The 15481-nt window shown below is 44.7% G+C and overlaps 1 protein-coding gene across 2 annotated transcripts in view; it reads left to right on the top strand.

Moving 5' to 3' along the window:
* LOC126183636 (golgin subfamily A member 1) overlaps window positions 1-15481 on the top strand; it is a 143254-nt gene that overhangs the window by 11949 nt on the left and 115824 nt on the right. For both annotated transcript variants that reach the window (XM_049925782.1, XM_049925774.1), the window contains exons 3-4: window positions 4176-4264; window positions 4346-4474. In XM_049925782.1, coding sequence (XP_049781739.1) covers window positions 4176-4264; window positions 4346-4474 — 218 coding nt within the window. The remainder of the gene's footprint in view (window positions 1-4175; window positions 4265-4345; window positions 4475-15481) is intronic.

The raw sequence follows: 15481 nt of genomic DNA, 5'->3' as shown, positions 1-15481 counted from the left end.
ACAGAAGAAATACTCCCACAAAGACTTCTCACATTCCTCCAGGCAACAAATATCTGAGTCTTCCTCTACCAATCAGAAAGGCTCCAAGAAATCAAGTAAAGGCATATGGTCTTCTCCTTCACCAACTTGAGAGTCTCTTCGATGGTATCACCACATTGATCCCTTTCCCAGCCGACCTCTGTGACACTGGTGTGCACCGCCAACCATTTTTGTGCCCTGTACTCTGCAGACCGACAGAAGTAGAATGCTGACGCCTCTGTAAATATCGTGGAGCAGGATCTTCCAGCCTCCTGCGCACTGTAGCACTGTGTCTTTGAAGACTGGAACTTGGCAGCCATCAAGATGACACCCTTCATTTTTTCCCTCCTCCCCTTTCCTCATCATGTCTCTCCCTCAACGGGACGATTGCAGCCTTCATCCAGCAAAGAGGACTTACGGCTGCCCTTGGAATCGCAGCGTCCACTTTGAGCTGTCTCATTTCTTCCAACTCCACTTTGACCCTGCCCATCATCCCTCTCCCGAGGACAACACTCCATATGGATGAGTCATGCTGCTCATCTGGGATGATGTTCAGTCAGCCCATCTCCCTGACTACCCAACTTCAAGCTGTCGCAGTTCATATTTTCCTTCCTCACTTCACCTTCTCCCTTTATGCCGTTTAGATTCCTCTGTCATTTGGTGTCACCAGGGCAGACTTCCTCCAGCTTATTTGGCAGCTCCCTCACCCCTTTCTGGTACTCAGTGACTTTAATGCACACCATCCCCTTTGGGGCTCTCCCAGAACCTGTCAGAGGTGCCCTCTTGGCTGACCTTCTGAATCAACTTAACCTCATCTGCCTTAACATGGGAGCACCCAAGTATCTTTCAGACTCCTATTTGGAACTCTCCATCTGCAGTGCCCAGCTTGCCCATCTTCTTGAGTAGACTGCGGACTCCTGCCCCACCTAGATGCACAACCAAGTGGCAGCTTTCTAAGGTCGACTGGAGGCTTTACTCCTCCCTGGCGACCCTCAATGAATGTTTCCCAGTTGTAATTACTAGGTAGAATATCTTACAAATGTTAGCCTTACTGCTGCAGAATGTTCTATTCCTGGCACTTCCTCTGTACGGCATCATGTCCCGGTCCCTTGAAGACCTGAGGCATGCCGCGATGCAGTTCGCGCAGAGAGATGTGCTCTCTGCATTTTTAACAATCATCCTACAATGGCACATTGCATTTGTTGTAAACAGTTATGTGCATAGTGCTGTGCGTTCTTTGGAACAGCAAAAAAGCTAGCTGGATTTGTCGTATGGGCCAATCTCTGAAGGCTATCTGGGACCAAGGTCCATTCCCCAATTTCTGGTCTGACAGTAGTAGATAATGTCGTCTGGATCCTATTGCTATCTCCAACACCTTGGGCCACTATTCTACGGAGATTTCGAGCACCACCCACTGTCGCCCTGCCTTCTTCCATTGGAAACGTGTGGAGGCAGTTCGGGCGATGCCCTTCACTTCTCAAAGTCTTGAGTGCTATAATGCAGCCTTTACTGTGCGGGAGCTAGATCATGCTCTCACTTCATCCCGATCCTCCACCCCAGGGCCAGACGATGTTCACATTCAGATGTTGCAGAACCTTTCCCTTGCAGGCAAGCACTTTCTCCTTCATACATACAGACGCGTCTGGGCAGAGAGCATATTTCCAAGATGCTGGCGTGAAGCCACTGTCATACCCATATCTAGGCCTGGTAAGGACAAACACCTTCTTTTTAGTTATCACCCCATTTCTCTTATCAGCTTTGTTTGCAAGGTGGCGGAATGTATGATTCGTAGCCAGATGGTATGGTGGTTAGAGTCCGCAATTTACTAACCACTGCACAGCGTGGGTTTCGATCATGCCGTTTTGCAGTTGACCATCTTGTCACACCATGACATAAATGGTTTTCCATGGAAATACCATACTGTGGCCATTTTTTCGATTTGGAGAAAGCCTATGACACCTGCTCAAGGACTGGTATCCTCCGTACACTCTACACGTGGGGCTTCCATGGCCGCATGCCCTGTTTCCTTCCAGAATTTTTAAAAGACCAAGTTTTCAATGTAAGTGTGCGCTCTGCCTTGTGGGACATTTTTATCTGGGAAAACAATGTGCCTCGGTGTTCCGTCCTGAGCGTCGTCCTCTTTGTTGTCACCATTAACCCTATTATGGCCTGTCTCCCGCCGGGCATTTCCGGCTACCTTTACGTTGATGATTTTGTGATCTAGTGCAGTTCACCACGGATTTGTTGGAGCCCTGACAATGGCTTATGCTTTTCCCCTGACAAAACCGTTTGTATGAATTTCTGGTGGCGCTGTTGGTTTCTTCTACAGTGTTTACATATTGGGCTTGTTGCTCTTCTAGTTCACTGAAATTCCTGTTGCTCATGTTCAATAGAAAACTTTCTTGGTCATACCATGTGTCTTACCTTGCCACCTTCTGTACCTCCATGTCATATGTGGCCTCAGCGATACTTCTTGGGGAGTGAATCGGACCACCCTTCTCCATTTGTACTGGTCCCTTGTCTGTTCGAAACTAGACTATTGGTGTTTATTCATCTACACATCTGTCCCTCTTACATCGTCTCAATACTATCCACCATTGTGGCGTCCGTTTGGCCAGTGGCACCTTTTACACTAGCCCGATTGAGAGTCTTTATGCAGAAGCTGCCGAACTACCGCTGTCATACTGCCACGACTGTTTCTTCAGCATGTACGCGTGCCGATTGTCTGCTATACCTGGCCACCCATCCTGTGCCTCATCCTTCAATGACTCCTTTTATTGCCAGTATGGGGCACATTCCTCTTCTCTGTTGCCTTCTGGAGTTCGCATTCAGCTCTTGTTCCGGCAGCTTAACTTCACGCTACATGCCACTTTCTCGATGGCTCTTGGACTGACCTTGGTGTCAAGTGTGCCTTCGTCATTGTCACCGACAATTTTTGGTATCGACTTCTGAAACACTGCTCAATATCTACATCAGAGCTCTTCGCCCTGTATCAGGCCATGCAGTACATCAGGCGACACAGGCTTTTCAATGGCATCATCTGCTCCGACTCTCTGTGCCCTTCAAGAATATCAGTGTGCTGTACACCGTCCATTCTCAGTGCAATGGCTCCAGGAAAGCTGTCACTTGCTCACTCATGATGGAGCCACTGTGAAGTTCATGTGGGTTCCTGGTAATGTCAGTCTGAAGGAAAACGAGGCCGCTTACAGCGCTGCCAAGGCCGCAGTCCTCGTACCTTGATCTACTAGTTTGTCCGTTCCCTTCTAATGATCTCTGTGTTGCTGTCTGTCAGCAGGTGGTGTCACTTTGGCATCAGCACTGGTCCTCCCTTTAAGGAAACAAGCTCCGGTGAATTAAGCCTCTCCCAGCGGCTTGGATGATCGTCTCTTGGCCCTCGTGCTGTGAGGAGATCTTTTTAGCTAGGGCACGTATTGGACACTGTCCTTTTGGCCATCACCACTTGATCAGGGGTGCACCGCTGCCATGTTGTGCTCATTGCCCTCAGTCTTTGACATTTTGGCATTTACATTCTATTTACGTTTGCTGTCAGAGTTATCGGCCGTCTTGGCGAACGATGCGCAGGCTGGTGACTACATTTTGCTTTTTATCTGTTGTAGCAATATGTCGAAGGACATTTAATCTTTAATTCAGGACCTCCATTTCTCTATGGCGTATTTTTTGGACCTTTCTCCAAGTCCCTGTTTTTAGTCTCTCCTTCTGTTGATTGGGCTCAATGTGTAGTCTTTTTTAACTCATTTTTTGTCTTCACGTTCTATGGTTCTGATTTGGGGGCATATGACCCCTAGTTATTTTTGTGTCCTAAAACTAAACAAACAAGTAAGAAAAAGAAAAACCAGGGTTTGTTGGTTTCACCAAATAATGACTTGCCACTTGTGATTATGTTATACTCATCACATTTAATTATTTCTCAAATGTGGTTTGTTCATAGTGTTACATTCCTTACAGTCAGTAGTGAATAATACGTAAATTTTATTGGTTATTTTTATGTTGCCCACTTCCATTTTAACAGTAGTACAGTAAAAGTGATGTAATATTTTGATGTTTTATATGATCACAGATTTATTCGTTTTATTCTGTGTATGCTTATTTAACGACCACAACATTTTCATGCTGTTTTCTTAACTGGAACCATATAGAGTACAAGAAGAAAGTGTATCAATATCAAGAAGATATGGATCAACTGGAAGGTTTTCAAACGCAGGAAATGGCAAAGATAAAACATCTAGTAAGTGACCTCATAATTTAAGTTGATTCTAATTTTTGTTATCCTTCATTATGAAGCTCTTATGTTGATGTACATTTTCAGTTGCTTGTGACAGAACAGGAGGTTACTGAGAAAACAGAAACTTTAAAAGAGGTGACAAGCCAAGTGGAATCATTGAAGTTGGAAGTTAACAGACTGAGACGCTATGAAGAGGAATTAAGTCGTGTGCAGGTATGGAGTAACTGTATGCGTCCATTGAAGTTCCCAATGTTTACTTCTCTTTATGTTCATGTAGCAACAAACATGCACAATATAATATATTTTTTGTGACAACGGTAATTACAGCAAATTGTTCATGTGAATTGCAATACAGGAAAAGATTAGCTGTACGCAAATAGCAATATTTTTTTCTTGCTTGCTGTGTGGAGCCATACAGTTAGAAATAGTGGATGTAGCTTTCATGTGTATGTTTTGCACATTCGAGCACGATTACTTTTTGTGGAGCTGCTGATTATGCACATTCTGCCAGCACATCATTTCAATGGTGTCAGAACTGCTTGAGGCTCACATCTGCATCTGGTGGCTTTTTGAAGGAGCTGAAATAATGCTGAAGCGCACATAGTGATAGTGCTTAAGGTATGTTCTTTTTATTCTTCATGCATGGTTTTACTTCTTCAGTTGTGCAGTTGTGAAATAGTTAATAAGCCAGTACTGTTTGCGAAAGTTAGTTAGATTTTTTCCTTGGCATTTTCCTGTTTCTGACTGTCTATAGTGATTTATCTTTCACTTTCTCTTTTAGTTTATTAGTACTAATATAAATGAGAATGAGTGAATTTGTAGTGGAATGTTATCTCTGTGTAAAATGCATGATTAAATTTACTGGCATCGTCATCAGTAACTATGATATTACTGTATAACTTGCAGCTTTTTCTTTGTTAAAAGAAATGGAATAAAGCAGCAATGTTTTTAATAATTAACAGACATTTATAATTTACCTGTAAATATCAAACAGATGAAACCAAAAGAAAGATACATTACTGTTCTTCCAGTTATGTGTGTGGAAGTGTTTTATCATGATGATGAACTTATTTGTGTAATGAAGCAGCATGTGATACTAGTAATAATCTGGATAATAGATTTGGCCTATTGTGATCTGTTACTGGTGTATAAGTGCTTCTATTTGAATATTGTTTCTCACATGTCAATAAAATATGAAGGGATAAATAAGAAACCTGAAGTTAGTGAATGATAGTGTCAAAAAAATCATTAGGAACTAATAAGTCAGTACTCTCCAGACTGGCCACAAGAAGAAGGAAATTAACTTCTCTCTTTCCCTGTTCTTCTCTTTTTCCCTGTTCTTCTCACACCTGGGTGTCGTATGTCATTCTCCTGTAAGCCACTAACCACACTGGACTGTTTACACACCCACACACACACACACACACACACACACACACACACACACACACACACACACACACACACACATTTTAATTTGTACCTAGGATAGTGTACTCAATAAGGGATGATGTTCCAGAGCTGAATTCATATGGCTCCAATCCACTGGTTCCAACCATGCCTTTTCAGAAGGCTTGAGTGCATTGTCCTTTTTATTAGTTCCTGCAAAATAGAAACTATTTTCGAGTAATTAATATACTGCATGAACCAATGTTTCTTCTTCTTCTTCTTCTTCCTGGCCCAACAGTGCATGATGGTCCTTGACCTGCTGCAGGACACCATTCAATTCGTCTCTGTCCAGTGTCTTTAGTCTCCATTCTCTGACACCAATAATTTTTTAAATCTTCTTGTGTGTTTTCGAAGTCTTCATTTTCCCAACTTCTTTGTTCCACTGGGTTTTGCAACAGTGCTGTTGGCAGGTTCACATGTTCCATGTGAAAAACATGGTCAACCCATTTCATGTGGTTTATTTTAATGAACTTCATGATTTGAAGATCTTGATATAATATGTAAAGTTCAAAATTATATCGTCTGGACAATGCTCATTCTTCATCAGTTGCCCCATACAGTTTGCGTAATATCTTTCGTTCAGAACACCCTGTTGGCTCTTAACACTTGCATCAAGTGTCCAGATTTCTGAGCCATATGTTAATACTGCATGTATTATAGTTTCATACAGCTGACATTTTGTTCATCTGGACAGGTTTCTGCACTTAAGTTGCAGGGCCAGCCCATAGACGCATTTATTAGCTAGATGGCTGTACTGTTTTATTTTCATATTAACATATCATTCTGTGGTGTTACCAGTGTTTGCAGATAGACAAATTCACTAACATATTCTATTTGTGCCTGGTCACAAATTATTAGTTCTGATCATATTATTAACTTGCAATTAGTTTTATTAATCTTCACTTCCAGTCCCATTTCTATTGCTGCTACCTCCAGTGCTGTGTATCTATCTTTAGGAGCTAGTTCTGTTTTTGCAGTAATATCCACATCATCAGCATGGGCCAGTAGATGCACCATTCTAATGTATATTGTGCCTGTTGTTGATTTCAGCACAGCATCTCTTATTACCTTCTCTATTGCTATGTTAAAAAGCATACGTGAGAGTGCATCCGCTTGTCTCAGTCCACAGTTTCAAAACTTCGCGTTAACTTTCCTTGTATCCATACTTTATGTACTACTTTTTCCATTGCCAAACTTATGAGGCATATTAAATGTTGTGATATGCCCAGTTCATTCATTGCTTCAATAAGCTTATTTATTTTTATGGTGTCATATACTCCTTTAAAATCAACAGATATGTGATGCTTTTCTATATTGTATTCCCTTGTTTTTTTCCAATATCAGCCTCAGAGTGGATATTTGGTCAATAGCTGATTTACCTTATCTAATGCCTATGTAATATCTCCCAATTTCTTGTTCTGCAAAAGGTTTTATGAGGGTTCAAAACAGGGAGGAGAATATATGCAATGTTCAATAACGCAATTCCCCTGTAGTTTGTACAATCTAGAATCTCCCCTTTCTTAAGTAGTGCATGTCACACCAATATTTCAATCCTCTCGGATGACTTTTGTGTCAATACAGGGCTATTACAAATGATTGAAGCGATTTCATAAATTCACTGTAGCTCCATTCATTGACATATGGTTACGACACACTACGGATACGTAGAAAAACTCATAAAGTTTTGTTCGGCTGAAGCCACACTTCAGGTTCCTGCTGCCAGAGCGCTCGAGAGCGCAGTGAGACAAAATGGCGACAGGAGCCGAGAAAGCGTATGTCGTGCTTGAAATGCACTCACATCAGTCAGTCATAGCAGTGCAACGACACTTCAGGACGAAGTTCAACAAAGATCCACCAACTGCTAACTCCATTCGGTGATGGTATGCGCAGTTTAAAGCTTCTGGAGGCCTCTGTAAGGGGAAATCAACGGGTCGGCCTGCAGCGAGCTAAGAAACGGTTGAACGCTTGCGGGCAAGTTTCACGCGTAGCCCACGGAAGTCGACGAATAAAGCAAGCAGGGAGCTAAACGTACCACAGCTGACGGTTTGGAAAATCTTACGGAAAAGGCTAAAGCAGGAGCCTTACCATTTACAATTGCTACAAGCCCTGACACCCGATGACAAAGTCAAATGCTTTGAATTTTCGGCGCGGTTGCAACAGCTCATGGAAGAGGATGCATTCAGTGCGAAACTTGTTTTCAGTGATGAAACAACATTTTTTCTTAATGGTGAAGTGAACAGACACAATGTGCGAATCTGGGCGGTAGAGAATCCTCACGCATTCGTGCAGCAAATTCGCAATTCACCAAAAGTTAACGTTTTTTGTGCAATCTCACGGTTTAAAGTTTACGGCCCCTTTTCCTTCTTTGAAAAAAACGTTACAGGACACATGTATCTGGACATGCTGGAAAATTGGCTCATGACACAACTGGAGACCGACAGTGCCGACTTCATCTTTCAACAGGATGGTGCTCCACCGCACTTCCATCATGATGTTCGGCATTTCTTAAACAGGAGATTGGAAAACTGATGGATCGGTCGTGGTGGAGATCATGATCAGCAATTCATGTCATGGCCTCCACGCTCTCCCGACTTAACCCCATGCGATTTCTTTCTGTGGGGTTATGTGAAAGATTCAGTTTTTAAACCTCCTCTACCAAGAAATGTGCCAGAACTGCGAGCTCGCATCAACGATGCTTTCGAACTCATTGATGGGGACATGCTGCGCCGAGTGTGGGAGGAACTTGATTATCGGCTTGATGTCTGCCGAATCATGAAAGGGGCACATATCGAACATTTGTGAATGCCTAAAAAAACTTTTTGAGTTTTTGTACGTGTGTGCAAAGCATTGTGAAAATATCTCAAATAATAAAGTTATTGTAGAGCTGTGAAATCGCTTCAATCATTTGTAATAACCCTGTATATCTGAGGTCAGAAGCGTCCATGTATCTAATTACATGTTCTCCACCACACTTAATAAGCTCATGTGGCAGGTTTTTGTTGCCGGGTGACTTATTGTTGATTAGTTTCTTTATTGCTAGCCAAGTCTGTTGCATTGAGGGCATCCAATTTTCCTCTTCTTTTCAGTTAGTTCCGATGCTTGAGCATTCTGATTATAATAATTCCTTGTGGTACTCTGACCAAAATATAACACTCCTTCCTGTGAAGCTATTAGTTCACCATTTTTTTCATCTAGATTGTGTTGTTTTTGGTTGAAATTCCTTTTTAAGGTTATTGATCTCCCTGTAGAAGTTTTACCTTTCATTAGCATTATTCAGTGATTCAGCATTCTGCAACTGTCTTTTGAAAAACTTCCCTCCTGTTCTCTCAGAATCAGTTTTTCTATAGGCCTCTTTTCTCTGTTATCATCCACAAACAAGCTTATTCTTCTGGCCTGCATGTTTTTATATGCTTCATTATTTGTTCTTGTTGTCTTGTCACACTCTTCGCCTTATCATTCATTCCTTCTGTTCCATACAAATCACTTCCTCTGTAGCAGCCCGTATTTCATTTCTCATTTTATTCCACTGGTCATTTATATTATGAGCATGTATGAACCAATTTTGACTTCTATAAAGATCACAAAAAATGATAATCTAAGGAATGACTCCATCGCTATATAGCAGTGTGTGCACTTTTGTAATTTTAATCTATCAGGGTGTTTCACTTTTTGGGATGGGGTGCAGACACAGAACCTGATCAATTGTGGGAAATATTATAACAAACTAAGCATCTAGGCACGGTTCGAAGAATCCTCGCAGCTTCATTTCTACCAGTGTTTCTCTCCAACGTTGTAAACATTCTGTGAAGAGTGCTGGACATAACAACTTGACATGAGAAATGGAAATTGTAAAAGGGGGAAAAATTAAAGGAAAAAGGAACAGAGCAAGATGGGTGAAAATGTGGAGGAGAAAAAAATCAAAAAGGAAGATTAAGGCTTAATGTCGCATGGGTGGAAGTTGTCACTAAAGACAGCTCTAGCTCAGAATGGAAAAGTACAATGATGGATAATGGTCATGTCCTTTTGCATACAAACCATAACAGCATTTTCTGGTTCCTTGATCACTAAGAGCAGACTAAATTTGTACTTCAGTATGAGGGATGCTTATTTCATTGTAGTGTGTGTGTGTGTGTGTGTGTGTGTGTGTGTGTGTGTGTGTGTGTGTGTGTGTGTGTGTGTGGGAGGGAGGGGGGGGGTGGGGAGGGGGGGGGGACGTTCGCTTGCTTGCTCGCTCACTCACATCGGTATAATAGTATCCTTGCATATGAATACATTTGTAAATGCAGACTTTAATTTTGTGACTTTGTGTCTTCAGTTTCAAAACCAAAAGTACTCATGAGAGCTTGGGTAGATGGGTGGGATCCCTTCATTCACTTTTAAATATGATCAGATTTTTGCAGGATTTTCTTATGTTCTTATGGAGTGACAAATTTCCATTAAGTCTTCTCAATCAGTTTCCCTGTTTTCTTTTTATAGAGCGAGGAGCTATAGAGAGTACAGTGCACAAGGGAAAAAAAGAGCTTGGGGGGGGGGGAGGGGGGGGGGTTGTAGGCAGGGTGGCCTACCACAGTGGAAACGTTTTTTTTTTTTTTTTTTTAAAAATCACCAACCTCTCTGACCAAAATCCATCGTTGAAACTTAACTCTCCCAGTTTATACCTCCATCCAGGCATGATCCCCCCCCCCCCCCCCCCCCCCTCCGCTCCCACCAAACCAACACGCCCTAGGTGTCTTCTAAAAGTTCCCTACCCCTAGCATGGCCTTAGTCTCCTTTCTTAGATGTCTCTCCCAATAGTGCAAACCTCTTGAAAGAGGAAGAATCCACAACTTTAAGATGGATCCCAACTTAATCACTCTTCCTGCAGGCAAAGGTACTATCACTGTCATGATGAATCACATCATTTACCGGAAAGGAGGCATTGTCTTACTGTAACGTGCCCAAGGGTACTAACAGCGGGGATCCCATAAACTGGAACCTCATTTTTTGCTTCTTGACCATACGTCCTGTCCACACCATGTACCTGATACTCCCACGTCGGTCGTATTGTTCTGCTCCACACTGCTGCTGGCTTGCCTGAAATTATGTAACTAAATATGCAAGTGGGTTAGGGAGCCACTCAACATCAAACACAACACTGTCCTACTATATTCTGAGACGATAAGAAAATCACAGGTTGCACTGTTTACATTATAAGTCATAAATGTGTACGCCAATTAATATTTTTGATGATTATCTGTCCACAATATCAGTTGAACGAGCGTACGCATAACCGAACATGGCGCAGGTGATTGTTGATGATGCAGAAGCCGAATAATCGAACTAAATTTCTTATGCTTGTCACGTGTACACAGATGTCTGGTACCTGTCCTCCTTCACACTAGTAATAATGTAACACTTCATAATGTTAAATTTTCAGTTCTCAGTTATCACTTGTACGAGTGTGCACGTAACCATCACGGCACAGTTGATGCGGAAACGCAATGACGTTCTCACCCTCGCTACAAGACACTGGCACTTGATTGAACTCTTTTGTGGTAACTAATTTTTACTGATTCACATTACTTCATTCTGGGAGACCAAACACTGCGTGGATATTGATGCTGTACGATACGATATGCGACGAGTGGACACACAAATACGTTATCGGCAGCATTGCTCATATTTAATAAGTCTTTGTGACCCTTTCCACTGAATTCACCTCCACATCTCATTACTTCACTGTAATAGCACTTGTAGCAACACTTGAACCTCCATAACAATGCTACCGACAGCTCTGTATCCCGTACTCGACTCTGCAAAAAACGTGGCCACTCGCAAAGATACTCCACAACAACACCAGTGATATAGCAATATGCTTATATTCCCCCATGAAAAAGTTTTCGAATTGACAAAGAGAATATCGAAATCTAGGTAATTCCCTGCCACAGAGGATTAAAGAGTTGGAGGGGGGGGGGGGGTATACTGCCTCATCCCACAGGTATAGACCCATTGCCACATTGTGAACCAGACATGTTACTCCCAATCGTAGAAACATAAAGAACAGTACGTAAACAGTTGTCAAACAGGGGGGAAAAAAAAGTAACAAAAGAACGCTACCTACAGTGGAGCCTCTATAACAAAACACAGTTACAGTGCAGCAGTAAACAAAGAGCTAGTATAATAAGACCCAAGAATATTAAGTCCCTGAAATAGATAAGTTTACAAATACAAAAGGTTAGATATGATAGACAGGTGCCTAAAAGAAAGAGATAAAAGAAAAATAGTAGAAAAACACGCATTCACTGCTTCTCTTGGTAGACAATATCACTGATGACACTATTACACATAAGAACTAGAGAACCTCCATCAGCACTAGGCCAAAAAAAAAAAAAATTTTTAACTACTCACAAAACTGTGTCACAAGGGAGCATTCTTTGCACTGAAAGGGGGTGGTGAGTGGCAGTAGCAGTCGATGCTGCACCGACCGGCAAATGTGCAGTATAGTCGTCTGCTTGCCACTCTCGCCTCGCGGTAATCTGTCCATTGGTGTACATAAAACAGGTTAATGACACTCTGTGCTGTCCTAGCAATGCCTATTCAACTTACTTGTAGTCTGTTACTACTACAGGAGACATTACATGTTCTATATGTCATAATAAACCCCCCTGCGGGTTCGGGGGTTAGAATAGGCCCGCGGTATTCCTGCCTGTCGTAAGAGGCGACTAAAAGGAGTTTCAAACATTTCGGCCTTAATGTGATGGTCCCCATTAGGGTTTGACCTCCATTTTTTCAAATTCCACAGAAGTACGAGCCTTTTGGGGAAGGACACCTTACGTGGTGCACCATCAGTCCTCTGTGCCCTAAGGCCTTGGCACTCTTGATCGTCTTGGCGTCGTAACTGCACCCTCCATCCCTAATTTTGGGCATACACACCTGATGGATTGTGTACGTAACGCCCTTAGTGCGTCACCATCTGCACCCACGATCACTATGGACTACCCATGGCACCCAAAATCCAGCACAGTAGCCAGCCCGTTGTGGTGGGGTCGTCATGTACCCTCTAGGTTGTAGCCCCCTGACAACACAGGGATCGTACTGCCGATGCCTGAGCTGACACCTCCCCACGTAAGCCAAGGAGTAGATGCCCGTCTCTCTGGGGCATCGGGACTCCCGGCAATGGCCATCCTGCCAGGTGGCCTTTGCTGTGGCTGGGTGGCGCCCGTGGGGAGAGCCCCTGGTCGGAGTGGGTGGCATCGGGGCGGATGCCCCGCAATGAAGCGGGTGAAATCTCAATCTGGTGGTCGCCGGACCGCCAATGTCTCTAAGCGTGGTAAGGTGGAATTTAACGCTGTGACTTATAACCCGAAATCGTTCCCTTCCCTAGCCACACCATGGGAGGAACGTAGGGCTGCAGACAGACAGGAGCTGTATTCGCCACGATACCTTGTATGCAGCAGAACTGATGGGGATTCATTTTTGGGGACTAAGCCTCTTTTCTTTGTGCACAATCTCGAAGATAAGTTTGGGGAAGTGGCGTCTCTTTCCAAACTGAGGAGCGGGGCCATTTTGATACAAGCAGCTTCATCTGCACAGTCCCAGGCCTTACTCGCCTGTGAGAAGCTCGGTGACATCCCCGTTACTGTCACTCCCCATAAGTCCTTAAATTTGGTCCAGGGGATTATTTTTCATAAAGATCTTCTGCTACAGTCTGATGACGAGCTACGTGAGAACCTGGCACGATGAGGTATACACTTTGTCCGTCGTGTCTTTAGGGGGCCGAAGGATAATAGGGTCGCTACCGGTCCTTTCATCCTGGCCTTTGAGGGCGACTGCTTGCCTGAGAAAGTCAAGGTAATGATCTACCGATGCGATGTCAAGCCCTATGTCCCGCCCCCTATGCGATGCTTCCAGTGCTGGAAATTCGGACACATGTCCTCCAGGTGCACTGCCAGCCCCACGTGTCGTGATTGTGGACGACCTCCGCATCCTAATGCTCCATGTGCTCCGCCTCCCACCTGCGTTAACTGTGGGGAGCATCATTCTCCCTGCTCACCAGACTGTGCAGTCTATCAACGAGAGCAGAAGATACAAGAAATTAAGACCTTGGACTGTTTAACCTACCAAGAGGCAAAGAAGCAGCTAGAACGACTCAACCCCACATCTTTGTTGAGGAGTTATGCTACCGTCACACTGCCGCCACCAGCTCCTGCACAGACTCCCTTCTCCGTTGGCCCACAGAACAGTCAAGTTACGCCTGCCCCACCACTGGGACAGGCCACTCTCTCTTCCACTGCTCCCAAAACACCCAGTTTGGGAGCAGTGCGCCCCATGCAACCGGGGACGTCAGTCCCCACCTCTCAGCCGGAGCGGCGAAAGCCCTCTCCGGCTCCTCAGCCGGGGAAGCGGCAGCTCTCTCCAGCTGCTAAGCCGGAGACGCAACAGCCTCCTCCGGCCTCACTTGTTCGAAAGGGATCCCTTGGGGGAGTCCCTTCCAAGGACTTCCCCAGTGTCTCACAAGACACTAGCCAGTGGCTGAAGAAGCCACCAGCTGCTGGTCGAAGGGCTTCACGCTCTTCCTCTGTTTCTGATAATGCGTCAGGACAGCCCTCCCAGCATGCCAACCCTCCTCCCAAAGACAAGAGAGAGAAGAGGAAGCTCTCAAAGAAGGATAAGGACCCAGTGGTTCCTGCTCCAACGCTTCCTGTCAGCTCAGCCTCTGAGGATGAAGTCGAGCTCTTTGCGTCCCCTGATGACCTGGATCTCGCCGTCTCCTTAGAAACGTTGACCGTAGCGACGTCCGTCACTCAGGCGGTGGCAGCATGTGACCCTGCGAAGTAATTTGCCTTTTCAGTGCCTGAATGCCCCTACAGGACACGCTTTGTACAATCCTCCAGTGGAATTGTGGCGGTTATTTTAGCCATCTACCTGAGCTACATCAGCTTCTAAGCATGACACCTGCTTTATGCATTGCCCTCCAGGAAACCTGGTTCCCGGCAATGCGGACCCCTGTCCTCCGTGGATACAGGGGTTATTACTGCAACCGTAGCACATACAATAGTGTGTCGGGTGGAGCCTGCGTGTATGTCCTTACCTCTGTATATAGTGCTCCTGTGCCCCTTCAAACATCATTGGAAGCTGTGGCTGTCTGCGTAAGGACTACCCAGGACATAACCGTCTGCAGTGTCTATCTCCCTCCAGGTGGTACAGTCTCCCTGACCGAACTGGCTGCACTTGTCACCCAACTTCCCAAGCCTTATCTTCTCCTGGGGGATTTTAACGCCCACAATCTCCTGTGGGGTGGAACGAAGATTACTGACCGATGCAGAGATGTCGAGAATCTCATCTCCCAACTCGACCTCTGCCTCTTAAACACTGGCGCCGCCACACATTTCAGTGTGGCGCACAGCACGTTCTCGGCCATAGATCTGTCGTTGTGCAGCCCAGGGCTTGTACCATCGGTCCACTGGAGAGTCCATGATGACTTGTGTGGTAGTGACCATTTTCCCATCTTCCTTTCACTACCCCAGCGTCGCTCCCATGAACGCTTGCCTAGATGGGCATTTAGCAAGGCAAACTGGGAAACGTTCTCCTCTGCTGCCACTGTTGACTCTCTCCCCCACGGTACCATCAATGTGGCGGTTGAGACACTGACTGCAGCGATTGCTTCCGCTGCGGAACGTACCATTCCTCGTTCATTAGGGTGCCCCCGTCGAAAGTCAGTGCCTTGGTGGTCTCCAGAGGTCGCTGAAGCCATTAAAGAACGTCGGCGGGCTCTTCAGCGACATAAGCGGC

Source organism: Schistocerca cancellata, chromosome 1 (assembly GCF_023864275.1).
Source record: "Schistocerca cancellata isolate TAMUIC-IGC-003103 chromosome 1, iqSchCanc2.1, whole genome shotgun sequence".
NCBI classification, from domain to species: Eukaryota; Metazoa; Arthropoda; class Insecta; order Orthoptera; family Acrididae; genus Schistocerca; species Schistocerca cancellata.
This window is presented reverse-complemented; position numbering and strand designations above follow the sequence as displayed.